We start from the raw sequence: 26177 nt of genomic DNA, 5'->3' as shown, positions 1-26177 counted from the left end.
GCAAATGCAAAAACACACACACACACACACACACCCCACTGTGCTTTAAACAGGCTACTATGTAAATGCTTTTAACAATGATAGTAAATGGAACTTACTCCTGGGTAAGTGTGGATTGCAATCCTAGGATTGCAGCCTAGGATTGTTAAAAATTTTCCTGCTCGATGATGTCACTTCTGGTCATGACACCAGAATCTGGGTCCTGACAGATTCTCATTCTAAAAAGTGGGTCCTGGTGCTAAAAGTTTGAGAACCACTGACATACAAAGTTCTTTGCACACTCCAAAGCATTATACAAATACTAATTATTATTATAATATAGGAGACACATTTTAGCCATGGGTAGCAATAGCTTAAATTACAACTTACGTGAGACAATTTTGATTTCAAGGAAAATGAGTCTACATCCAAAACTCCCATATTAGCATTTTCATTTATAGACAGAAAATTAAAGCTGACAGTAGGAAACTGATTAGAGTGATCACAATGCTCAGTTGCACCTCGATTTTGATAGGAAGAGTTTCCAGTATATATTCACGTCACTGAAAAAGATACCTGCAGCAGGGATGGGCAGACAAATAGGCAGCAGATTTTGCAAGGTTTGACTCCACCTCACAGCTCATAGCAGGACCAGATTAAAGGATGCCCAATGAATGGAGGCAGGGAGCACCGTGGCAAAGGCTGGCCTGCTGAGTGGCTTGGGCAGTGAGTGTCCCATGCCAACCATGTGTTCACTGCACCACCCCAAGGAGCAGTGCCTCTTGATATGGGGACCTGTACTGTAAAATAATTATCAGACTTTTTGGAGCTGAGGGAATGGTTTGCCAAAGGCCACCTTGTGAGTTCAGGGCACAGGTGAGATGTGAACCAGGGAAGCTCCAATTCCTGGTTCACTCTCTTATGTCATTAAAACATAATCAGTGTTTGTTCATCTGGACTTTCATTACTGGTCTAGAGAACAGCTTAAAATGTTATGGAGTACACTTTGTTAAGGTCCCGCTGTGGGTGTGCTATTCCACTGGGCTATTCTCAACCCTTTCGGGAGTAAACCTCTTCAGATAAGTCTTTGCGAGGGAAGCTAGCAACGTGATCCCCAGGCGAGGAAAGGGGAGGCCTATTTCTAAACTTAACGTATCTGCTACCAGGGTCTGGGGGTGTGTGTGGGGAGCCCCGTGAAACACTCTGCAGGGCTCCCTGTGGCTTGTAGAAAGTAGCTATTGCGACCCACTTCCGTGTCGTGACCACTACTTTCACTTGCTATAACATGGGGAGCTCTGCAGTGCGCTCCATGGTGCTCCCTGTACCCCTGGACCCCGGCAGCGGGTTAGTTAAGTTTAGAAATAGCCCCCCTTCCCCTGCGATCCTGGGGATTGCGTCGCTGCTTTTCCCCCTGCCTCTACCCCTTAAAGGGAAACAGGCAGGTGTTCTCAGGCTGGTGGGTCGCAATCCACCAGTTTGAAGACCACCGCACTATTCTGTAACATAAGGGTTAATCTTAGCTCTGTTTGAGACAGGATATAATACAGGCCTGAATCACATGGAGCACTCTGTGGTTCCTTTTCTCTGCTCAGACATATTAATTCATTTAATCGTTTAAGTGTTTGGCCTTTTTTCCCCCCCCAACAGAAGAAATTATGCAGCAAAACCCAGCTATTATCAAGGAGGAAAATTATTCTCTCCTTGGTCTCAAGAAGTGACATTAAACAGGGTCAAGGTAAAAATTATTGCATTCCCTCTCTTTAAAGCTTCACTAAGTTCTGCACTAATTGCATAATTTACCTAGTGGGCGAAGTTGACAGATGTCAACAATACAATGCTGCTGTTAAGTATACAAACAATATTCATTTTCTGCAGGCACCGAAATTATCAACATTAAAGTTAAATTAAATATTAAACATTAACTTGAAATCAGCAGTGCAACAAATCTCATTAAGGAGGAGAAGGGAGGGAAGTGCTGTGAAAACTCCATCTGAGAACTTAGCACTATGAGCAATCGGTTCATTAGAAAAATGAAACTGTAGGAAAAGGAAAATGAATATGGAAGAGCTAATATAGCACAAAAAATATCTGGCAAAAGGATGAACAGCAAATACCAGAGACCAGTTTGCACTGTAATTCTGACTGGCATTTGCCATGATCAGTACAGGTCATGCTTTACCCCAGCTTTGCTTTGCTTTGCCCCAGCAAACTGCAACTGAATAGCAGAGACATGGCAATATGCAGCTATTTCCTACAGTTCTTCACAAATTACCTGCATAAAGGATTGGTGCAAGCTAATGCAAGGTCAATGGAGGGACTGATGGTTGGTGGACTAGGCTTCCAGAAAGAAAAAAGAATTTGTTTCCTTTATTCCCCCCCCCCCCCAAGAGTCTTGGGAGCTACCAGCATGGAACAGCAGGTTGGGGAGATGAAGCAAGTTACACAAAATGGTGATGCCATCACAAAATGGTAGTTTGTACAAACACCAAATGGCTGTTTTTACATGCACAAAACTAAGTAGTGCTCATTGGGGTCCAATAAAACTAGGCTGTGATTTAGACCTGGGTTCCCAGGAGCTGGGAAGGAAGGAAGGAAAAAGAATATTAAAACGTCAAAGATGGAAGGGGCCAAGCAGAAGGTTCAGAAGTAACTTTAGATCCCTGTGGGAGCGACCATTAGCTACAGGGTCATCTTCTGCCAAGCCCTGCATGAGGCAACACAATGGATGCTCTTACCTGATGGTTCAGCCATGAGTTGGGGATCTCTGGTCTCCCTCTGTCCCTCAAAACATTGTCCTTCATGCTTTCAACACAAGGATGTTCTCGCACCTTTGAACCAAAGGGCGGTTCATAGTCTTTCACCTCTGCCAAGAGAATAAGCAAACACAAGGATACTTAGCTCAGCTTGCAAGCAAAAATCATACAGGATTGTTTTATGATCCCTGACAGAAGCCAAATCTGCTAATTGCTCTTCAACTTTGCCATCTGACCAGCAACAAAGAAAGCACTGTTGCTTCTTTTTCTAGCTCCATTTCCTCCTCTCGACTTCCAAGACTGCCTAGTTGCTTTTCATCATTATCCACCTTACCAATGCATATTGACAACGACAGAGACGGGCCTGGGTTGGGTTTCCTCAACTCAAAACCTTGATCCTGTTAAGTCTCAACTTTTCTCTTAAATTCTGTTAAATCCTGTTAAATTCTCTCCTAGTTGGTCTAACCAAGAGTTCTTAAGATAGACCTCTGTGCAGACTTTTTTCTTCTGGACAGAACCCATGCAAGATAGAAAGGCTGAAAGACAGGGCTCAGCCAAAAACAACCTATGCCTCGTTTCTATTTGCTGAGGGATAAAAGCCAATTATGACATATTTCAAAACAGCAAATAAAACCAAATTCTAAAAACAAGAACAAGCCAGGGCAAAACCCTCAGATTTTTAAGCAGATGAAAACAACATAACCACCCACAAAGCACTAAGTTTGAGTAATGGGAGGTCTCAGTACTTTTGATAATGCTGAAGCTCAGGTTTGGAGAGATTTTGCTAAGAGGTGGGAGATCCACAGCTGCAGACAAGCCAACAAAACTGAACTAAGGCAGATAAAGAACAAGATGGTTCCCTCTCCCCTACTTTTATGTTCATCATGTTGTGTACTTCATGGGGAAAAAACTGTGAGTTTCAAATAAAAGATAAAATATTTCACCTATGCAAAACTCAGCAGAAGGGAAGCAATGAAAATGAATTTCCGTATAATGTAGAAATCCCTACACTTTCTTGGAAAGCATACCTAGGATTTACTGACATGCCTAATGATGCTGACATTGGAAGGAGATACAAGAGAATGGTTTTTCTGCTATGTATTATTTCTTTCTAGAAAAAAGTTGAGGAAAGTTGGAAAGAGGGAAAAATGTGAAACAAACTCTAGGGAATGTATTCACAGTGGAAATACAAACAAGGCTGCAATCCTGGAATCATTTGTATTGGAAAAGGGTAATGGATCTTTGTTGACCAATGCTGACCAAGAATCAGTCACATATCATTTTTGTTGAGCCTCAACTGGAGGAGCCCAAGCGTGTATTACATGAAAAAATATAAATGTTTATTTTTATACCGCCTTTCAGGCCAAACACACAATTGCAGTGGTGCGCTGCTAATCTACATACTTGCTAGTCTACAGGCTGGGTGAGATAATTTCACATTCTCTATTTTTGACATGAAGGGATGTGGGACAAAATTGCAACACATTTTGGAGACAGATAACAAAAATAGATACAAGCTATATTTTTCTGCAGTCAGTCTAAAGAAACAAGTTTTCCTTGAAACACAATAAAGGACATTTTTAGACTGCCTACCTCTCTTCTGACAAAAAAAGGCCAGTATCTCCCATTTTTAAACACATTGGTAAATCTGCTCATAATTTCTACTTATGCACAATTCTCATTTAATATAGACACGCATAGTAGCTGAAGGGCAGGACAGTAGTTTCTGCACTTACATAGTGCTAATCCTATGCGAGTTTATTCAGAAGTAAGCCCCACTATGTTCAATGGAATGTATTCCCTGGCAATTCCCTAGGCTGCAAATCTATAAATACAGTGGTGCCTCGCAAGACGAAATTAATTCGTTCCGCGAGTCGTTTCGTATTGCGAAATTTTCGTCTTGTGAAGCGCGATTTAAAACAAACCAAAAAAAAATGCAAAAAAATTGGTCTTGCAAAGCATGGCCATAGAAAAATTCGTCTTGTAAGTCACCAAAAAATCACAAAACGCTTTCGTCTTGCGAGTTTTTTATTCCGCGAGGCATTCGTCTTGCGAGGCAACACTGTATATTGGAATAGGTCCTCCTGCAACTCAATGGAACTTACCTCTGTTAAGTATGCTTTAGTTAGAGGAATTTGTTACACTTTCTAGAAATGTGAAGAAATTAGCAGTAGTGTCCTCTCTCTTCCTCCCTCCCCCCACTTTCATGTTAGATGTTGCACAACTAGATGAAAATGTGCACCTCTGTTTTCTGTTTTTCTGCCATTTTCATACAAAGATTGATTATCTTCTGAACTATATTGCTTGGCTATTCTATCTGTAATCTTAGCACACGGCAAAAGGAAGTTCTGTCTTTTCCATTGAATCTGGCCTTATGACTATTAGCTCACAGTGGATTTGGGCCCTGAACCCAGAAACTATTTAGCACTTGAAAAATGAAGTCTACCTCCCATCAGACTGATCTAAAAGGAGGGAGCCCTTTCCCTTCCTTGTGATTCCTCCAAAAACACCAAAATTTTCTCTCTCCCCTCCCCCCCCACACACATAGAGTTTGTAATGACTTTTATACACAAACCAAAGGCATTGATTATTTCAGCAAAGCCAACCCTCTTTCAGGCACTGCAGTATTATTTTAGAGAAGCTCAAGGCAGAGAAAACATTTTGTAAAGGTATTCCCCCCCCCAATTATTCCCTGGTAATTTGCTGATTCCGACTGATGTCATGCACTGGCAACAAAAGTACTGAAAAAAATAGGAGGGCTGGAGAATCACTTAATGCTCCCCATGCTTTTCTTTCTCACAGTATCCATGTCGGTTGCAAAGGCAGAAAGCTTGGATGGGAATGATCTTTCTCACAAAGCGTAACATCTGGTACACAGCTGTCGCGCTGACTGAAATACCAAGCTAACAGGGCAGTGGAGCAGTTCAAGCTTTCCCAAAAGCGGCATTACTGTGTTTCTAAATACGACTTCTAAATTATACTCCAGTGAAACATCAAGCAAACTATACCCTCCTTCCCACACATACACACTTCCCAGCGTTTTGCTCAACAAGTACGCAGCTGGCCTTTTTCTGAGGGCGACTTTTCACCTACAACTACGCTGCTACTTACGGCTTCTGTGTGTATAGATTAAACACTGTGTGTGATTTCTGTTTTAAGCAAATGCCGGCTAAAAATAACTGGGATGCTATGAAGACTTTATTCAGTAAACCTTTACTTCACCTCACAAGCTGTGTAACACACCTGTACATTTCACAATCACTCCCAAAACAGAGTCTCTTTGTTAGAGAAATAGGCCTTGGATGTAAAAATGGCACCCTGCCCACACTATTTCACTGACCAAATAAATTGTTAGTGCCATTCTTACCCCACAAAAATCCCAGTGGTTTTGCCCCCCCCTTTAATAAAAATTCCTGTAGGGTTGTTACCCTACACACATTTATCTGGGTTTAAACCCCATTCAACTTAATGTGACTTACTACTGAGTACTAAGGATTGCACTGTTTGTAGTAGTAAGGAGTGCACAAGATTGCACTGTTAGTCTGATCCTTTAGGGCAGTGTTTTCCAACCTGTGGGTCATGTTTTTGTTTCAGATGCTACCCCCTTAGGGACAGCACTGATCCAACCGAGGACCTGGAGGTGCAGTTAGTACAGTACTTCCAGGTTCTTGCTGCGGCCGCCACCACCACCACACGCATGCAAGTACAAAAGGTTTTTTTAAAAAAACTTACCAGTGTTTGGTTGTGGCAAGATCCCAGAAACAGCTTCAGGTTCAGGTCACTATCCTCCTTAAGAAGGTAGTATCTGACCAAAGGTTGGGAATCACTGCTTTAGGGTGCAGGGATAATATATGCCAAGTGCAAGAGCTTGTGAGAGTAAATTGTGGAAAGCAGCATGAATAATCCCTATTAGCATCTGTGAATTCTTGGACTATTTCTTGATGCTAAGCACATTACTCGACTACAATATGGACCATGGACATGGCTTTCTCAACACTTAGGTCAAGCTCATAAAAATCTTGGATTCTGCTTGCAATAAGATACCATTTCATGTGTGTCATGTACTTTGGAAGAGGGAGATCGATGTTGTAATACCATTGGAAATTCCTCTCTCATTGTATTGTGAGAACTTCCACCTCCTGTTTGTATGCATTTTGGCTGTCCCCACTGAAAAACACTCCCCTTGATTATTGCTAGAAGAATCATTTTGGTGCCCATATAGATGCTATTCACCAATGAGCTCACACAGTAGCCCATAAAGAGGAATCAAGTAGCCCACACAGTAGCCCATAAAGAGCTCACACAGTAGCCCATAAAGAGGGAAACCCCCATTGAGTACCTCACAATATTAGACATCACGAAATTCCTACGACCAGAGCTGCATGTAGAGATGACCCCAAAATTCCAATAAATATTGGGGTGTTTTACATTATAATTAAGAGTATTTAAGTACTGCTTTTCAACAAAGTAGTTCCAAAATGGTTTACATAGAACTAGATCATTAAATGGTTCCTGGTCATCAAGGTCTCACATTCTTTAAAAAAAAAAAAAAAAATACAGAACAGATGCCAGCAACAGCCACTGGAAAAGATGCCATGCTGGGTTGAATAGAGACAGTTGCTCTCCCCCTGCTAAATACAAGAGTAGGTGCCTCTTTGCCCAGTTATAGCAGGTGTGACCAGTAGGTTGTTTTGGCCAGTAATGTGGGCTGCACCTAAAGCAGATACTTTTTTAGGGGGTTGTTCTATCAAATCAGAATCTCCACAAGCTGTGCAAAACTTCTGAACCCCTGGAAGCCTTCTCAACAGTGACAGGTATGGATAGCTATACTTGCACTTTGAAGTTGTTTCTCCCTATCATATCTGGCCCCTCTATGTTATAGCCCCCTTCTTGTCTTAGTTTAGAGACCAAGATAGAAATAGCAGGGTTTTTCTCAAGCTTCCTTGGCTTGTTATAGTCTCTCTTACATATTTCCTCAGTGCACCTCACCCATACACAAGTAGGAACATTTATCCTTTTTTACTATGGTTGATTGTTCTATTGAAACTTTTTGCTAAAACTCTACAAACTACTATACACAGGAAGTATACACTTCTCATCTTGTGAAATGGTTTGCACCAATGCTGGTCTTGCCCCTAATTCAAGATCTCGGCCCTTTTCACTCTGCATCTCCTTGGGCTATCATTGAATCAATCCATTTCCCAAATCAGTACTTTAAAGCACCAGGGGTAACATCCCAAGGTGGCAAGCTCAGCAGCCACAGCATGGAGGCTAATGAGAGATCAATGATTCAACTCGGTAGACCCAAAGGCCATCATATTCAGGAGGCTTCTGTTATTCCACTGAAATGACACATTATGAACATTATATGACACACCAAAGAATGCATGCCCATAGGTCTGATGGCACAAGCATATGTGCGTGCACACACCAAACACATAACTGTACATTTTTCTATATATTACCTTACATGTGTAACCCAAGCTTCAGATTTATAGTTGAAGTGTTGCTAGTTTACTAATGGGGGGTGGGGAATTCTACAGAGGTGATCTGCAGCATTTTTAACAATCCAGCCATCATTGTAACTTACAGTGCTATCCTATGCTTGTCTACTCAGAAGTAATTCCCACACTGTTCAATGGGGCTTACTCCCCATTGTATAGGAGTGCAGTGGACAGTGGGCATGGAGTGGGCATACTTACCCATGTATAGGAGTGCAGTGGGCAGAACAAAACGGAGAGGGAAAGGAATTGGGGGGAGACTGGTGTGGGGAGGAAGGCAGAACAAGGCCAGGAAGGGGCAGAATGAGGGGGCAGCAGCGCCACTGATATACTATACCCCTTTCAGGGTCCACTTGGACTTGTGCCAGCTATATCGCTGGCACAGGTCTGAGCAGACCCAGCAAGGTAGCAAAGGCTTACCCAGGGGCATGGAAACAAATGTTCCCTCACTGACCCTGAGGAAGTCTTTATGGCTCAAAACCCCCCTGCAGGATGCAGCATGCATCCCATTGATGAGACTTTATTAGAATATGGAGTTAGGTAGGACTGGGCTGCCGTTAATTAAACTGATCTAGTTTTATTGCTTATTTAGCCTAAATAATCACCATTGTATCCTGGATGGCCACTAACCAGTAATGGGCAATTTTGGATTTATTAACCAACATATATTTGTATATGTATTCTACTCTTGTATTGTGCAACGCAATGATTAAGTCATATTTCTTTCCTTTTCAGAGAGACTTGTGAGGGACTCCACCCTTTCCTAGCTAAAACAGTACGTGACTTTTCCTTCCTGATGAAATCCTTATTGTATTAATTTTAGGCAGGTCCATAATTTCCTGAGTTGAGCTTCAGTGAGGGTTGGGCTTTCCCTGGGCACTATTCTGGTGTGCTCATCAAACAGAAACAGGAAGAGACCTCCAGCGTCAGTCAGGATGAAAGCAGCTGCTTGAGCAAACAGCTTACATGTGCCTTAAAAAGGCAAGCTGCTGAATGCAATAAGCAAAAAAAAAATTTAAAAAAATTACAAGTCAGAAGGCAAAAATCCTATCCGCTCTTAATTGCATTCAAAGGAGAGGATTACAAACCAGCCAGTGAATTAGAAAATGTAGCAGGAGCACAAAACAGCTTACCCATTTGTATGCCTGAAATCCTTAAAATAATCATTCCCCCCCACCCAAACGGATGATATCTTTACATGAACTTCTTCACACAGGGCCCAATCATATCCAATTTTCCAGTGCTGGTGCAGCTGTGCAAATGGGCCATGCACTGCATCCTATGATGGAGATGTGGTCACAGAGGCCTCCTCAAGCTGTGGCAACACTTGTTCCCTTACCTCAGGGCTGCGTTGCGGTTGCACTATTTCTGGAAAGTTGGATAGGACTGGGCCCACAGTCTCTGGAGCCTATACCCAGTAACATAGCTAAAGCACCTGGGAGCACAAAAAATTTTAAACACCCCCCATATGACATCTTAGATGTCTCCAAAAGACACTTCCAGTTTTTGGAAAAAGCCCCCTCAAGGCATGGCACCATGGGCAATGCACACTCTGCCCCCCCTTAGTTACGCAACACACACAGTGTTTAGGGCAAAAGTCTACATAGCATTCCATTGGCTAGAGACGTCATTTCTCTACTGTTTTGTTCACCCCTAGACAGGGCAAGTGGAGGATGCCCACTGTGCAAAAACAGATATCCAGTTTGCTCATGGAGAAGCTTCACTCTTAATAAAGTTTTTTTTAAAGATATGGAACTTTCACAAACTGAACTTTGTAGGCTTATCTGGAAAATTACCATACTGTATGGGTAGTTAGGGTAACTGTACACCAACATGTGCTAGAATGTGTCCAATTAATTCAGCTGTCATTTGTGAAGCACAGCTTAGCAGAAAGGTTACTTCCCCATGCAGAACCCAAACAATACATGCACTGTTGGCACAGCCATTCCTTTGCTGTATTATTAAAACTGATGTTTTGATTAATATGAAAAGAAGTAATAAGGCTGAAAAGTTATCTTGTATTGCTGTCGAATAGAATCTGTCCTATTTTACTGTCCAAGTGCTTTTAAAACTAAAGACAATGTATTAAACAGGTTAAAAAGTGTTCTTCACTGCCAGAACCGCAAACCAATGAACTGTGTCTGGAAATACACTGGCAGTCAAAGCAGGTATTTTAGAATGGGTGTCACATGTCATGTTCTAAATCAGATGACTTTTCTGAACAGTCTTCAAGGCAGCCTTATGGAAATCACCACCTGTTGGGTAAGCGTGGACAACCACAGTAAGGGTTTTTCTGGCTGTTCACGTGTTCTTTGTGCTACACATGCTACCAAAGCAATGGTCATATTGAACAGATTCCAACACTGTGGGTTGGTAACAATTGTATTATGACTACTACTAAAATAGAGGAAATTGTTTAAGTGTTGTGGAGAATGGTCCAAAACACATGGTATCTTCTGTTCCCAAAGGTGAGCAGATCTAGCTGCCTCGATGGGAGACTACCTGGGAACCATATGTAAACAACTTCGCACTTCTAGGACAAAGAGTGAGGCATAACATAAAAAAGCTCAACATATTTCTGCAACCTTTAGAGGTGGGCTGTATTTTATCACATCTGGTGCTTAAAAAAAATGGCCTTATGGGGGCTAACGCAACTCTTATCACAGGTACCTCCAACAGCATTGCAGCGAGATGTCATCTCCCACAAAACCAAAGCCATGGAATACACATCAGTCTGCTTGAAGGATTCCACATTATCCAAATTCATTCTGGATTCCAGGACTTCAGGGGCCATGTACCTTGCTGTGCCAACCTGAAAGCATTTTAAAAAGCAGCGGATAAATTTATTTCAATGCCCTTCAGCAGGCTATTCAGAAACTTAACATAATACGACAGCACATGGACAACTTCCCATTACTCTGAACATCTCTCTCTCTCTCTATAAAGGTAAAAGTAAAGGCTTCCCCTGCAAAGTCGTGCCCACTCTAGGGGGCGTTGCTCATCTCTGTCTCCAAGCCAAGGAAGCCAGCGTTGTCTGAAGACATCTTCTATGGTCATGTGGCCAACATGACTAAACACTGAAGCACACAGAATGCTGTTACCTTCCCACTGAAGTGGTACCTATTTATCTACTTGCATTTACATGCTTTCAAACTGCTAAGTTGGCAGAAGCTGAGGCAAGTAACAGGAGCTCATCCCGTTCTGTAGCACGGGGGTTTCAAACTCCTGAGCTGCTGATGTTCCAGTTGACAGTCCAGTCTTTAATCACTCAGCCATCCCGCCTCTGTATAAGGGGTGTCAAACAAATGCGCTCCCCTGAACCAATTTATCTGGCCCCATTATATTTGGGCTCTTTCATATCTTGAAAAAAAAAATGAATAAGATTTGCACATTTTTTCTTCTGTCATTTGCAAATGAGTTTCTGTGTGAGAAAAAAAGTGCTTATTTCTGGCCATTATCTGCTTAATGATATCACTTTCAGCCCTTAACAGGCACCATGAATGCTAACTTCAGTTCATGAAACAAATTTGACATCCTGACCCTATATTAAAAAGCCCCAGTGTTCCAGCATGTTTTCTCAACATTCTGCAAAAAAACAAAATTCAGGAGCTATGTAGCTATGCAGGCAGGACTGAATTCAATTCTCAATACCTGTGGTCAACAGGGGCAAGAAGGAGTAACCACTACCTCAATGGTGACTCTAAGGGTACCCCCTTTACTTTCTCTTATAGAAATGAACAGCTTCTATTCATTTATAAAGAAAATCTATTCTATTGCTTTATAAAGATGAACAGTGGACACCATTGCTGTGAACACTACTGCAGTGGGGACAATATCTGCCCTCCACCCCTACATAGGGTAGTCCTGTTCTTACTGATAAGGCTTCACAGAGGATGCAACATCTTGCAATATTGTTTGCAATATACAAGCTCTCTTGCAATATGCAAGCTCTTTTTCCAAACACAAGACTAGCCACTTGGCTTAGCCCCATTCTCTCATTTTTCTACCATGCCACAGCTCACCTGCCCACTATTGGCCAAGTCATCCACAGAAAGAGTAGGATCCAGCCTCAGTGACAGCCCAAAGTCACAGAGGCAGCAAGTCAAGTCGTTTTTCACTAGGATGTTGGAGCTTTTCAAATCTCGGTGGACAATCGGTGTCTTGGGTCGTCCACAAGGCGTATGGTCACTATGCAGATGGGCAATGCCTCGAGCCAAAGATCCACCCAGTTTCCAGAGGTCCTCCCAGCTAATGATGTGTTTCATGAGGTATTCCTGCAGGTTCCCCCTGGAGTGGAAGGCAGTGATCAACCAGTACTGTTTGCCTAGATCAGTCTTCCGCTCCTCTGCGGTAAGGAATTGTAGGATGTTCTCATGCTTTAGGTTTATGTCTGAAAAGATGTCTTTCTCCGTCTTCCATGAGGCATATTCTTCATAGGAGAAGATCTTCACAGCCACGGTTTCAAACTGTTCAGATGTGTTTTGCTTCAATTTTGCTTTATAGACTTCTGCAAACCGCCCTTTGCCCACAAGGGTGTCTAGCTCAATGGGCAACAGTTCAGTATTATGGTTAATGTTGTTGGCGCAAGTGGAGCTGATGTCCGAGCGGTCATCATCGAGCATGGCACAACCATCGCTACAGTCTTTATGCTTCCTGGACTTTGCATTCTTCTCCCACGCCTTGTTGAGCTTCCTCCTCCGCTGAATACGGTAACAATAAAAGACGAAGATCACAGCCATGGCAATCACAAGCAGCGGGACAAGACTTATGAGTGCAACTTTGTAAATCACATCCCTCACATCTGGCAGACTTGAGCTGATATCTGGAAGCAAAGAATACAAAAAATTATTGCTTAGATATGAAGTGCTATGATGGGATAGCACCATTTTTTTTTTAAAAAAAGAAGGAACTGAAGATGAGTTCACATAGGTAGTTCATTATAGCTCCATAGAACTGCAGAACTAGTTTTGTATGCCTAAAAGTGCTTTGAACTTCTCTATTTTTTGAACAGCGGCATCCTGCCACACCTCCAAATCCCACCTCATATGTGGTAGGTGAGCTCACCTAGACTACATAGTTGAGGGTAACATATTTGTTTCTTAAGAAAGAAAGAAAGCAAGCAAGCAAGCAAGCAAGCTAATCCACACAATGCATTTATTACTAAAATTGTAACGTGACCAAAAAGGGAACTATTTTTTTTATTTTGGCTCTTTACAGTAGTGGTTTTATTTACACCACTGAACAGTTAATGGTCCCAAAGTGACTCAGCCACGTGATCAGCAGGGCAGTGCGGGGGTGCTGGCTGCATCGGGTGACGCCATCACTACTAGACAAAATTTTTAAAATCTTGGTATTTTTGAATAATATCATTATGTTCATCATTTGATGTATAATTTCATGAGGAATGCAGCGAAACAAACCATGTTGAAATCTCTCTATTCTATCAAAAGTTATAGCCAAAAAAACAGTGGGGGCAGGGTGCATCCCCACGCTCACTGCCCTGGGTGTTGCCCCACCCATTTCATGGGAGGAGGTCCATCACAGGGGTGACATGCTGGCCTCCTGCACCGAGCTGACACAAACCCTAGTGATGCCACTGCAGCATGGCACTAGAAGCGGCACAGTCTCATTCTCGTAGCCATAGGGTTGAGACAATATATGATAAAAGAGGAAGCTGATGCAACAGCTCTGTTCGGCAAGATGCTTTCATACACACAGAACCAAAAAAGCTAAAAAAACCAAACCAAAAAAAAAAAATCACACACACTGACAACGTTTAGTCTAGACCCAAAGGATGCTTCGTCTTATTACCAAGTTGGTTAAATAAAGCAACGTGTATGCTTTGAGATGAGTGTTTCCGATTTTTTGAGCCACTTCCCTATGCGATTGCTGAAAATCTCGTACCACAATAGAACTTGTAACCACAGTGGAATGAGCAGCTTGTGCAAGCACACTTCTTTGGTTGTCTCCACCAACTCTGTTTACAGCAGGGATTTAAAATACCAGATGGGAAAGAAGTCAATAGGAAAAATGACAATACACTATTGACAAGGAACCATGTTCTGCTATGTAGGGAACACTGTTTTCTTTTAATGAATATTGAACTCATATTTTAGAAAAATCACCTAAAAGTGTCACTCAGATCGCTAGCCAAACTGGAGTTTCACTGGTGCAGGGTTCCTGTGCCAGCAGAGGGTGTTGCAAATGTGCTGCAAGGCATGTCATGATGCCTGGCAAGTAAGCCGCACAGGTGGAGTAGCATGGGGTGGATCAGACCCAGGAGGGGAGATAGGATCGGTGGAGGCCTCCTTTGCCATATCCTAACCCCCATCTTGGGCCAGCAAGCCTGACACTGGGCTGCTTAGACTTCTGCCAACTAATCAACTGGAGGAGGTCCAAGCTGCCCCATTAGACAGGCCGGGGCATTACTACAGATAAGGGGGAAAAAAAATATCCCCTTGCCCCAAGGAGACCTCCAGCCTGCTCCCAACTAGAGCTGGAAACAGTGCAGGCCATGGAGCCTGGCTGCACCAGCGCTACTTAGGATTGGACTGCGAGGGCCCAATCCTATCCAACTTTCCAGTACCGGTGCAGCCACAATGCAGCCCCAAGGTATGGGAACAAATGTTCCATTACCTTGAGGACCTTCCGTGACTGCCTCCCCATGACAGGCTGTAGCGCGTGCCTCATTGGCATGGTTGCTCTGGCACTGGAAAACTGGATGGGAGTGGGCCCCCGAGTCATTAATCAAGGGTTCCAGAATACAAGAAGCCAGACGGTAAAGGTCAACAGCTTGCAATGCAATGACACAGGTTGCAGAATGGGAAATGATCCATCTGCTAGCAGATTAGGGTCAAACTAAATGTTGCTTGCACATATGTACAACAGTAACCTATTGCCTTTATTTGTACAGAAAAAAAATCACTTGGAACAGGGGTCTCCAAACTTTTTGGCCAGAGGGCCACATCAAGTATCTGGCGTGGTGTGGAGGGCCGGAAAAAAAATTTAAAGTTTAAATAACTAAATTAGTGATGGAACATAGATGAGTGACTAAATGAATGAATGGGCTGATTTATTCAGCTTCTCTGGCCCTCAGAAGACCCTCCGGACACTATTAGAGTACAGTTCTGGTCATGTTCAGTTGAGTGGGCCAGAGGCTTTCAGGGGACAAGAGGTTGGCTGTGGGTTGGAAAGAGGCTTGCTGCAGACCGCATCTGGCCCCCGGGCTGGGGCTTGAAGACTCCTGACTTAGAAGATGAAACAAAGTGGAGAAGTAATAGGAGATGGCATGCTTAACTCTTTACCCCAGCCCTACCATTTTGGGTTGATGCTAATGGAGTTTTTAAAAAATATATTTTACTGTATTTTTATTTTGAATGTTTGCATCCTGCTTCAAACATCTTGCTCACAAGGGGAATACAAATCTTTTTAAAAAGATACATTTGTGGCAAACTGGTACAGGTTGAGCCTCATTATTCGCATGGGTTCCCTTCCAAGCACTCAAGTGGTTGGCAAAAAATGCACTATAGCAAATCCATTTAAAAAAAAACAAAAGTCTTACAGCCTTGCTGACCTTTGTGATGTTAAGATAGAGTCATTAAGAGAACAATCCAACAGTCTCTCTCAAGGTGCTTAGAAATGCTTCCCTCTGACCCCTCCCTTCACCAATGCAAGGTATCTTTCTTTCAGGTACTCAGGAGGGGTCACCTGGAAAGGAAGGGTTGCCTGGAGAGAGAAGGATTGATGGATTGTCAGCCAGCTGCCCTCTCTCTCTCTCTCTCACTAACAAGGCTATTGTTAAAGGACTGTTCAGTTTTTTAAACTGATTTTAAAGAGATGCTTTTTTCCCCTTCTCCAGGGATCAGCATATTCCTTCTCATATGCAGTGGCCATTAGTGTTGAGTCAAATCCATGTATAAAAAATCAGTGTATAACAAGGCTGGACCTGTATTTTGACCTAACAGGTTAAAAATTAAAAACAAAAACAAAAAACCCTCTTAGAAAAACAGAAATATTAGCAGACTGGGGGGGGGGGTGAATCACATCAGATTTTTAGCACAAGGAGTCATAAGTTTTAAGGACACATCGGCAGAACTGCTAAAGAATTCTCTACTTTTTCCTCCAGGAACGTGGGCTCTCCATTCCGCCCCTCCCTGGAGTTTCTTACAGAAGCAATGAACATTTCCAGGTGCCACCCGCCCCCCAAAAACTCCTTTATTCCCTGTGTGCTTGCCTTTCTGTTGCAGTTGGCATGGAAAGTGCTTGTGTTGCTCTGTCATGTGACCAGTAGCATAAATGCTCCTGTAGCATTAGGTATGCTCCCTGTGGCATTTGGTGGGCTGCTGTGAAATACAGGAAGCTGGACTAGATAGGCCTATGGCCTGATCCAGTGGGGCTGTTCTTATGTTCTTAATGCCTCCCCTTGAAAATGCAGCCATATTTTCCTGTGCCTTGTGTACAGACCTGTGCCATGTTGTAACCATAAGCAATTTAAAAAAAAAAAATCACATTTGGAACACTTCTACACCTGTTCAAACTCAGAATTAAAGCCTAAATTCCAAGGGCATTTGTTCAAGAAGCAAATGTCACTTTTAAGCAGTTATAGATGGGTTCAAGTTCATTTAGCACATCAGGGGAAAAAGAAAAAAAAGAAGTGGTAGACTGTCATGAACAAGTATTCCTGTCTGAACAAAGAGCCATCACATTTGCCTGTCCCGATTCTTAACATACCACAAGCTGGAACGTGTTTGAGGAAGGAAGAAAAAAAAACCTTAGTAGAAAAGAAGTATATTTAGAAGAAACTCTTTGGTATCAGCAAAGAGAACTTTCACACAACCAATTCCCATTTATCTGGAGTTCAGAGACAAGGCACATGCCACATATTGAAGGGTAGCTTATCAGACAGGGTAGACTCCTGCTCTGATAACATCTTAGTGCCAAACACATGCTCCACAGGAACTTCCTTTTTCTTTTAAAACAACTGCATGGTGTGCCAATTTTGGTTAAGACTGGCATGTACAAGGTGGGGGGGGGTAAGATGTTCATTGTTCCACCACTAGCAGTCCCCCCCCCCCTTGGAATATTGCCCAGCTGAAGTAATAATTGTGATTCTGGAGTATATTGTTGCATGAGCAGAGTGGGTTTTGTGGGGAGACATGGGGGAAAGAAACTAGTACCTCCTCATGGACTCCAAATCTAACAAGGACTGTGGCAGTTTTAAAGAAAAAGGAGGTCCTTCTGGTTAGCAGTGCACCTACGGAGCATGTGCTCATGCACCCTTGTAGTGTGGCCCTCAGAGGTATTCAAAGTTCCATACACAACATTAAGACTGTTACAATCCTGAATTCATGTAAGGTTTGTGCTCAGTGGGACCGAAAGCAGTACAATCATGGATAATAGATGAATATGGGTATAGCTGACTACCTAAGCTACAATTGGGGGCAAAGTCCTCCTGACTTGTTGGACATGGACGCAAGCCACTACAACTGACTACAGGCAGCTGCCACTTAACAGTTCACGTAATGACGGACCGCATATATGACAGTGGTCAAAGCACAATAAAGATGCTCTTAATGAGGTAATCCTGTCTCCCATAGCCTGCAGCAGAGTATCTGTTTACACAAAAGAGATGCTCTTAATGCAAAGAAGAGTCAATCTATCTCCAGTAGCCTGTGCAGCCAGCTAGTAGATTGAACTGAATGTTTACTTAATGACCTAATCACATAACAATGGGGACTGGAGAAATATCCCTGTTAAGAGGTGCACACCCGTATTTATTAACACACTTTGAAAATACTGATACAATCATTTAGAAACAAACATTTTACATAAAATAGATCCTTTATTGTACATTTAGCATATCTGCTACTGTTTGCTGACAATTTTTCTGGAACAAATCAATGACTTTAGTCTAGCTATATTCCACCCCCCACCCCCGATGACACACATTATTCAGCACCCGTCCCACACAAGTTTGCAAAATTATTGTTTTGCTGGCATTAGTTACAGTTTGTATCCATCTGCAATTACTGAAATCCCTTCTGCTACAACTTGATAAAAAATCTGGCTTTATTCCCGCACAGCTAGACTTTGTCTAAGCAGACAAAGCTAATTCTAACACATGTCATCTGGGGCAATAAGATGTTTTCTTCCTCTTTTACAAAACATTGTAACCAAGCTTAGTTAGCTTCCTTTTTCTGGGATGACAACAAATCATCATCATAAATGAATCCGTTTCCTTCAAGATTAAAAAAAATTCAGACATACACTGGTACACAGAGGATGAATCTAGCAAGATTCTTATTATGGAAGGCTGTATTGGAACTTTGCTTTGAAAGACACTTTCCCCACTGAAATACCATTGCATTTCAAGCTCCAGATGATGCATGTTGCTTTCCACTATTTTAATTTTATGTCCATATCCTCACCACCATGTATCAATCAGTCTCAGATCAGGTTCCCTTCAAGAATCTCTGACATACACGCCATTTAATTTTCAGAGCTCATACCAGTTCAAATAACATCTCACACTGACTCTAGATCGGGGCTCCCTCAAGTGGTGTGGCTATAATTGTGATTGGGAAGCAGTGCGCCCTCCAACAGCAGCTTGTTTAACCCTTGATGACATAACCTCATCTGCCCTAATAATTTCACATACCACCAAAAGTTGGGTCACAACTCACTGGTGGGTCCCAGACCCACAGTTTGAGAACACCTCTTCTAGAGTATGATTCAAAGTTGTAAGCATCAAAATGAATTATGTTCATTTTGTTTGGCACTTACTGGGTGCCAGCTTGGGTTTTCCCCCCTCCAAAGTGGCAGTTTAAAAGTCAAAATCCACAACTGAAGCATGCTCTTGGTTTAACTCTACCCACTGCAAATACTTTCAAATCCAGGTTTCTGGGAGGCTCTCAATAACTACCATTACTGACAATCCAGTTTAAATATAAAGAAATGTGCCTTTAGAGACTGAGGTTTGCAATCTCAGTTTTCACAAGATTAAGGACGACAGTTCCTTAAACTCAGTTGCCTGTAGCTAAGAGCTATTTCATTAGAAGCTAGCGTCTAGCCTCTTCGGGAAATTTGAACCTGCTGTTGTATTCATGGTTTTCTTTCTTTAAGCCCCAGAACATACATGTCTTTCTGCTATTCAGTGGCAAATCAGTGTTTCAGAACATCTTCAACACAGCGTGGCGATCACAATTGACAGTAAATAAAATTTTAAAAGTCTCCCACCGGATGAACAAATATAACATACCACCACTTTGATTCAAAATTCATTCATGCTGGTGTTCGCTCACTATGCTGACATCTGTACGCTACAACTGAAAAGCACGGACACTCTTATCTGAACTAAATAGGGCAGAAAGAAAATCTACATAAACAAACAGGAAAATCCACACTTCACCAAACAAGCACCAGCAGTGCGCACGCATGGGACAAGAGCCACATGAAGGGTGCATCTGGATGACAGTCCAAAAGACAACATTATTACAGGCTATTATCTAGTTGTCTGGAGGAGCAGTGGACCAGCTGGCCATGATGTTCTGCTCAGAGTTAAACACAGACAGGAAACCGCATGTCTGATACTGTAAAAATCATTTGTCTTCCTGCCATGGCTAACCAGGCAAGCAACCCAAAGGAGCTGTTTTCATTTAAAAGGCACACTAATCCACAACAGTAAAACTGACTGACAATACATCAGTTGTACATTGAATTAAAGGGTTACAAAGAGGAAGTTTTGCATTTCATTTGAGTAAGTCTTAACTAGTCAAACTAGTATATAGACACCACCACAATACAGACCCCCCCCCCCCACGTCTCAAAAAATTGGGCCTCTCTATTTGTAGAGACCTGTTCTTGAATAGAGGATGCCACAAAGAAGGAATTGCCTACAGTCTTGAACACTACCTAGCCAGTGAAGGTTATAGGATCACAGCAGTCTCAGTTCAGAGTTGCAGTCTCCAAAGCAGTAGAGTACGCCACTACTCTGCTAATAAAATTTTTCAAAAGGGGAAAGTAAAACCAGAGCAGAAGTGGGTAGGAAAAGAGGATCCTATAAGTCTTGCAGATCTGCTTGTCAACAAGCTGCATATCACCATTGTCCTCTGAATATCATGCACCCAAACTCATAAGAAGCTGCCTTATACTGAGCGTGACCCTTGATTGGTCTACCTAGGTTGGTCCCTCCAGGTCTTAATTAAACATTCAGTCACAAGTGAAGGCAAAGTGACTAGGCTTGGCCTCTACATCTGTCTATGCTTCCAATCAGCCTCCAAAGGAGAAACTTATGGTAGTTTTTGTCCACCTAAGGCACACTTAAGAGAAGACAACTTGAAAAACTGCCCTTAATAACTGTACAATCCTACACGATTTAAACAACTATTCACTCATCCCGCCAAGTTAAGACAAGTGTGCATGCTAATTACTGTATGTTCAAATCTCAAACAAATATGAACTCAAGATCAATTCTTCATCAACCATTGTGACTTACAAATACATAAGTAATTTTGGGTACACAAATCTGAGAACTTATTTTCCAAAAATTAAATGTCTTTTCAAAAGGGATAACCCTCCTGATCCCCAAAAACTGAAGTTTCTTTCTCCCTTCTCCTTCTAAAAATATCACAACAATTGAGTCACTCCCAGCCCAATCCTAACCTGCTGTATAGCATACCAATGGTTCTCACACATTTAGCACGGGGACCCACTTTTTAGAATGGGAAACTGTCAGAACCCACTGGTAGTGATGTCATGACTGGAAGTGACATCATCAAGCAGGGACATTTTTAACAATCCTAGGCTGCAATCCTACCCACACTTACCCAGGAGTAAGTCCCACTGACTGTCATTGTTGAAAGAATATATATAGTAGCCTGTTAAAAGTACAGGTCTGAAACATTTCCTCAAATGCAGTCACATACCATGCTAGCATCAAGTCTAATATATTAAAAATAAAATATTGAAATGAATGGGGATGCACCTGAAATTGGCTCAGGTCTCACCTAGCGGGCCCCGATCCACAGTTTGAGAAACACTGGCCTACACTGTCTCCAGTGCAGGTAAGGAGTAGCCTGGAGATCTCAAGGTAAGGAGATATTTTTCCCCTTACTCCAAGAAATGCTCCAGCCTGCCCAATGGGGTACTCAGATCTGCATCAATTAAATCGCTGGCACAAATACGAGCAGCAATGTGTAGGACAGGGGTGCTCACACATTTTTGGCTCGAGAGCTACTTTGAAACCCAGCAAGGCCCGGAGATCTACCAGGGGGGAAGGAAGCGTCTGACAGACACCCCCTTTAATGTATGGAGCCCCTGCTGGAGTCTAGTCAGTTTCGTCAGCTTTGTTGCTGCATGCCTGAAGAGCCGCTAAAGTGTCAGTTTCAGTTTAGTGTCAGCTAAATATGTCAGTTTCATCTAGTCACTAGACGAAACTGACATATTAACAGTTTGGAGAGACAGGGCTCCGCGATCAACTCATTTTGCCTCGCGATCTACCGGTAGATCGCGATCCACCTATTGAGCACCCCTGGTGTAGGATGTTCAGGCCTGGGAAGGAGGTTATGATAAAGCTGAGGCCTCTCCGCTGATCCTGCCTTCCTCCTGGGTCTGATCCACCCCTGTTCCACCCTACCCCACCCACCCTGAAATGCTGCCCTCCCAATTTTCCTACCTCTGTGGGAGTCCAGGGGTCTGGATGCAGTGACAGCAGTCTAGAGCAGGCCTTCCTGCTGGCTCTGCTGCCTCCCCAGTAGTTGCAAATGTGCTTTATGGCATGTTTGTGATGTTCTAGGTTGGCGCAGGAGCCATTGCACCAGCACTTAGAACAGACAAGTCATTACTCTATAGAAACATTTTCTGTGGCTTCCCAGTTTTATAAAATTCAACAGACTGATTTACTTGTGAAATACACCACTGCCTGCTGCAATTTAGCTGACAATACAATATCCAAAACTTAGGTTCAAAACAAGCTTGCTTTGAGGAGAGAAAAAAAAAAGGGAATCCAGGCAGAGGATTTTGAAGTCTGTTACACATATAGCAAAACTTCTGCAAGTGATGCGCAGACTCAGTCAGATTTTGCTGTAAGAGCAGCTGACCAACAAGTGGCTTGCAGATGAAAATGCTGAAGGCTGGAAGTGGAGTATTCTACAGGCCTATGACTTGAACCTTACTTTCTGCCACAGTATGTCACCATGAGGGACTTCATCACAGTATTTTAACATGGTCAATCCCATGATATATTCATATGTACGAATTATAGTGATTATAAAACAATCTATTCACACTGGAGGAAGGTGCAATCAAGTCAAGCGGACCTGCAGCTTGTTCAAATAATGAAATAAAAGCAGAAAGGGATAAGAGGCCCTTAATGTCCAGTGCTGTGACACAGTTTACCTAAAGTGCACAGTTTATCTAAAGCTGACCTCAATGGTGCACAGGGGTAAGAGGGGTCATAAGTTCCTTCCCACTTCTTTCCTGTTTAGGAGCACAGGAAATTGTGTTATACCAAATAGGACTATTGGTCCATTCAGCTCAGTGTTGTCAACACGGACTAGCTGCAGCTCACCAGGGTTTTAGACAAAAGTCTTTTCTTAGCCCTATGTGGTAGTGTCAGCGATTGAACTGAAGACCTTCTGCATACAAACTTTGTTTTTCCACTGAGCTACAGTCCCATTCCCAGGATGAAGTCTGTCCTTGTTACGTGACAAAATCATTGAAAGGCACCTGGTAGAGATGCTCTACAAAAATTTCCTGCTACAGGCAAGGGGGTTGGACTAGATGACCTTTTGAGTCCCTTCCAAAGCTATGATTCTCATTCCCCTAGACTCATTTGTAGGCATCTTTCAAAATCAAAGCAGACCTAGTCCCTCTAGTAAATACACTGCCAGCATTATACCCTCAAGCTCACTTTTCCTAACCAATCAACATCTACCTAGTCACAACCTGTGCTCTAAACAGGTATGTTTATTGTTTCATTAGAGAGTCAAGAAGGACTGGATCAGTTTGCATTATATTCCAAGTTGTAGGTTCACATGCAATGCAATCCTACGCATGCTTACTTAGAAGCACATGTCATTGTTTTTGATAGAATTGACTCCCATGAAAGTGTCCAGCAGACTACAGAGTAAGTGATCCAATGAACCCTCCGAATCTATGAGAACAGATGCAGTATATCCATTTAGGGCAGTGGTACTACTGCTTTCAGAATCTGAAGACAGCTATGGACAAATGCATAGGAGCAAGCGAAATATAAAAAATATGAGGGCTGCAGCTGGTCAAGGCTGACAATACTGAGTTAAATATTAAAAGTGCCCAAACACATACATATACTATTTTATCTGCATCCTGTTCATGGGCCCCCCGAAGCCCATTCATGGACCCCAGGTTAAGAACCACTGGTTTACAGTTAACAGTTCCTACAGCATGTTTTTATAGAAGAACGCATTCTTACTGGAAATGAGAATACAGCCTTTGATATATTCCTGGGACAAATTTTGTAAGCATTAAGACAGGAAATAGCTCCAGCTTGCTGACTGTACATGGTTGTTGCAAGCTTAAGGAGAATCAAGTACAACGTGACTAATTTAGATGAGACCAGCCAAAGTCCACAAGGGTGTGTTGGTTAGTTTTGGAATGTGGATCCTGGAGTCCTAACATAGGATTACATTTGCTATTAGTCAAGTGAAACAATGATTGCTCACATAAATAAGCACTGCTGGACTAGCTTTCTAATGCACAAGAAATCTGTTGACCAGGTGGGGGAAAAAAGCGAGTGTGTGGTATGCTCTGCATGCAAAAACGAACAAACTCAAAGCACATATGCCTTTCATTTTACTCAGTGGCATCACTAGGATTTAACTCACTCAGTGTGGGAGGCCAGCAAGTCACTCCCATGATGGGCCTCCTCCCATGAAATGGGTGGGGCAACACCCGGGTAGTGGGCGCGGTGATATACCATTGCCCCGCCCCTGTTGGTTTTTTGGCTATAACTTTTGATAGAATAGAGATATTTCAACGTGGTTTGTTTCACTGCATTCTGCATAAAATTATGCATCAATTGGTATGTAACATGATGGTATTATTTGAAAATAGCAAGCGTTTTAAAATTTGGGCAAGTAGTGGCGTCAGCCTCGCAGTGCAGCCTGCACCCCCTGCGTGACTCCACTGATTTTACTAACGAGCCCAATCTACAAAGAAAGCAAAAGATTACAGCTGAAATGGAGGTGGGGGAAACCCATTTGTGAGAAAACGGGAATGGCAGTGATCACGCACGTACTGAAAAACGGGCAAACATTTGCAACGCATTTGGAGCATCACCACCCAAGAAGTGCTGTTTGCTGCTTCCGTGTACTTTGGGCTGGTTTAATTCCCCCCCCACACACACACACACAACAAACCAAAATGCCTGAAGCAATGTACAGAAGTAATTGAGTTACAAATAAAATCCAAACCAATATTAAAACACCAATCAATTTAACATTAAGATCAATAAAATCAAAATCAATATGAGGTATTAAAACCAACAGAGCAGCACATTAGCAAGCAGGCAACATGATAGTAGCAGTAATTATAGTTAAAAATCTGATTAAATCCAAGGCCACTTCTCAAGGCCTTGTCCCTTCCTACCTTCAGATCTTTTATCCTACTACACTCGTGCCCTTGAGCGTTGCACCTCCAGTTCTACCACCCTCAAGGAGCTGAGGCTCTCCTGCCCTTTCAAATATTTCTGTCCTTTCTGCCTTGCTGTCACTTAAGCCTGAAACGGCCTTCTGGAACATCTGTGTGATGTCTCCTCTCTTATTACCTTTCAAGACCTTTTTAAAACTACCCAGTCCTGCAAAGATTGTTGGCACAAGTCCCCGATTCTTCTACCCTCTTGCAAGTACAGGGGGCCCCCATATCCGCAGATCCTGTATCTGTGATTTCAGTCAACCACAGATGCAGGTGGCCCTCCATGCCCCTCGGGGGCAAGGCAAAACTGGAAGTGATTATTTTTCACTTATACTAGTCATTCTGATGCCTGCAAAGGCATCAGCACAGGAGGATATGCACAGCCTCTGCAGGGCTTGGATGACCCACTAGAGGCAACGGGAGCTATGCTCCCCTCACCTCAGGAGGAGGGGATGTCCTCCGTATCCACAGATTCAGGTATCCACAGAGATTGCAGAGTATGCCTGCAACTTTAAGCACACGCACATGAAAACTGCACACTTTACCCCTGCCTTATTTACTTTCCCTTCTTCTGTTGTGTTTCTCATACTTATCTAAACAATAAGGCGAAGTAAGGACAGTAAGCCAATAAGGACAGTAACCTTAAGGACAGTAAGCCAATAATGACAAGAGTAGCCTTGTCCTCTCATTCTATATAAAGTACTATAAACAATGATAGTGCTATTGTCATTTTCAATAATGACAATAACAACAATACATTCATGCTGCAAAGGCCTGGAGAAGTTAACTGTTCAACTAACTTTCCAAAAGTTACCAAACCCAAAACATGGCAAGAGAAAAAATGCCACTGAGAAGGCTCACCTCGCAAATCCTGTTGTACAGGACTCCTTTCTAGGTAAGGCCTGGAATAGTCCTTTTCTAAATGAATGATCTGCCACAGAGGCTTACATGGAGGAATTTACGCCTTAAGGCAACAGTTCCCAAACTTACCAGGGTCATAGCACACCCACAGCCTCTTCTGCCTGGCTCAGTTGAGCACTGCCACCTTGCATAAAACATAATCTCACAAGGTTCAAGATGGCAGCACCCAAATCTCAAGAGATTTTGCAAGATCCAAGATGGCCACACTTGGGAGAACAGGTAGGAGGGACCACCAGGGACAATCGTGGCACCCCTAAGGCATTGTGACACACACTTTGGGAACTCCTGCCTTAAGGGTTTAAAAACAGTTGTCTTTACAAAAATTTACTAGAAAGAAAACAAGCTTCTCTGG

General features: G+C 42.7%; 1 protein-coding gene and 1 pseudogene across 1 annotated transcript in view; both read right to left on the bottom strand.

Annotated features, from left to right (window-relative positions):
* LOC136652226 (zinc finger protein 420-like) overlaps positions 1-26177 on the bottom strand; it is a 398747-nt pseudogene that overhangs the window by 266379 nt on the left and 106191 nt on the right.
* TGFBR2 (transforming growth factor beta receptor 2) overlaps positions 1-26177 on the bottom strand; it is a 67565-nt gene that overhangs the window by 2671 nt on the left and 38717 nt on the right. Inside the window, exons 4-6 of the mRNA XM_066628361.1 lie at positions 12256-13055; positions 10904-11045; positions 2715-2842 (exon numbers count right to left, since the gene is read on the bottom strand). Of these exons, the coding sequence (XP_066484458.1) occupies positions 2715-2842; positions 10904-11045; positions 12256-13055 (1070 nt within the window). The remainder of the gene's footprint in view (positions 1-2714; positions 2843-10903; positions 11046-12255; positions 13056-26177) is intronic.

Source organism: Tiliqua scincoides, chromosome 5 (genome assembly GCF_035046505.1).
Source record: "Tiliqua scincoides isolate rTilSci1 chromosome 5, rTilSci1.hap2, whole genome shotgun sequence".
Classification (NCBI taxonomy): domain Eukaryota; kingdom Metazoa; phylum Chordata; class Lepidosauria; order Squamata; family Scincidae; genus Tiliqua; species Tiliqua scincoides.
Note: the sequence above shows the minus strand (reverse complement) of the source record. Positions and strands in the feature narration are given on the sequence as shown.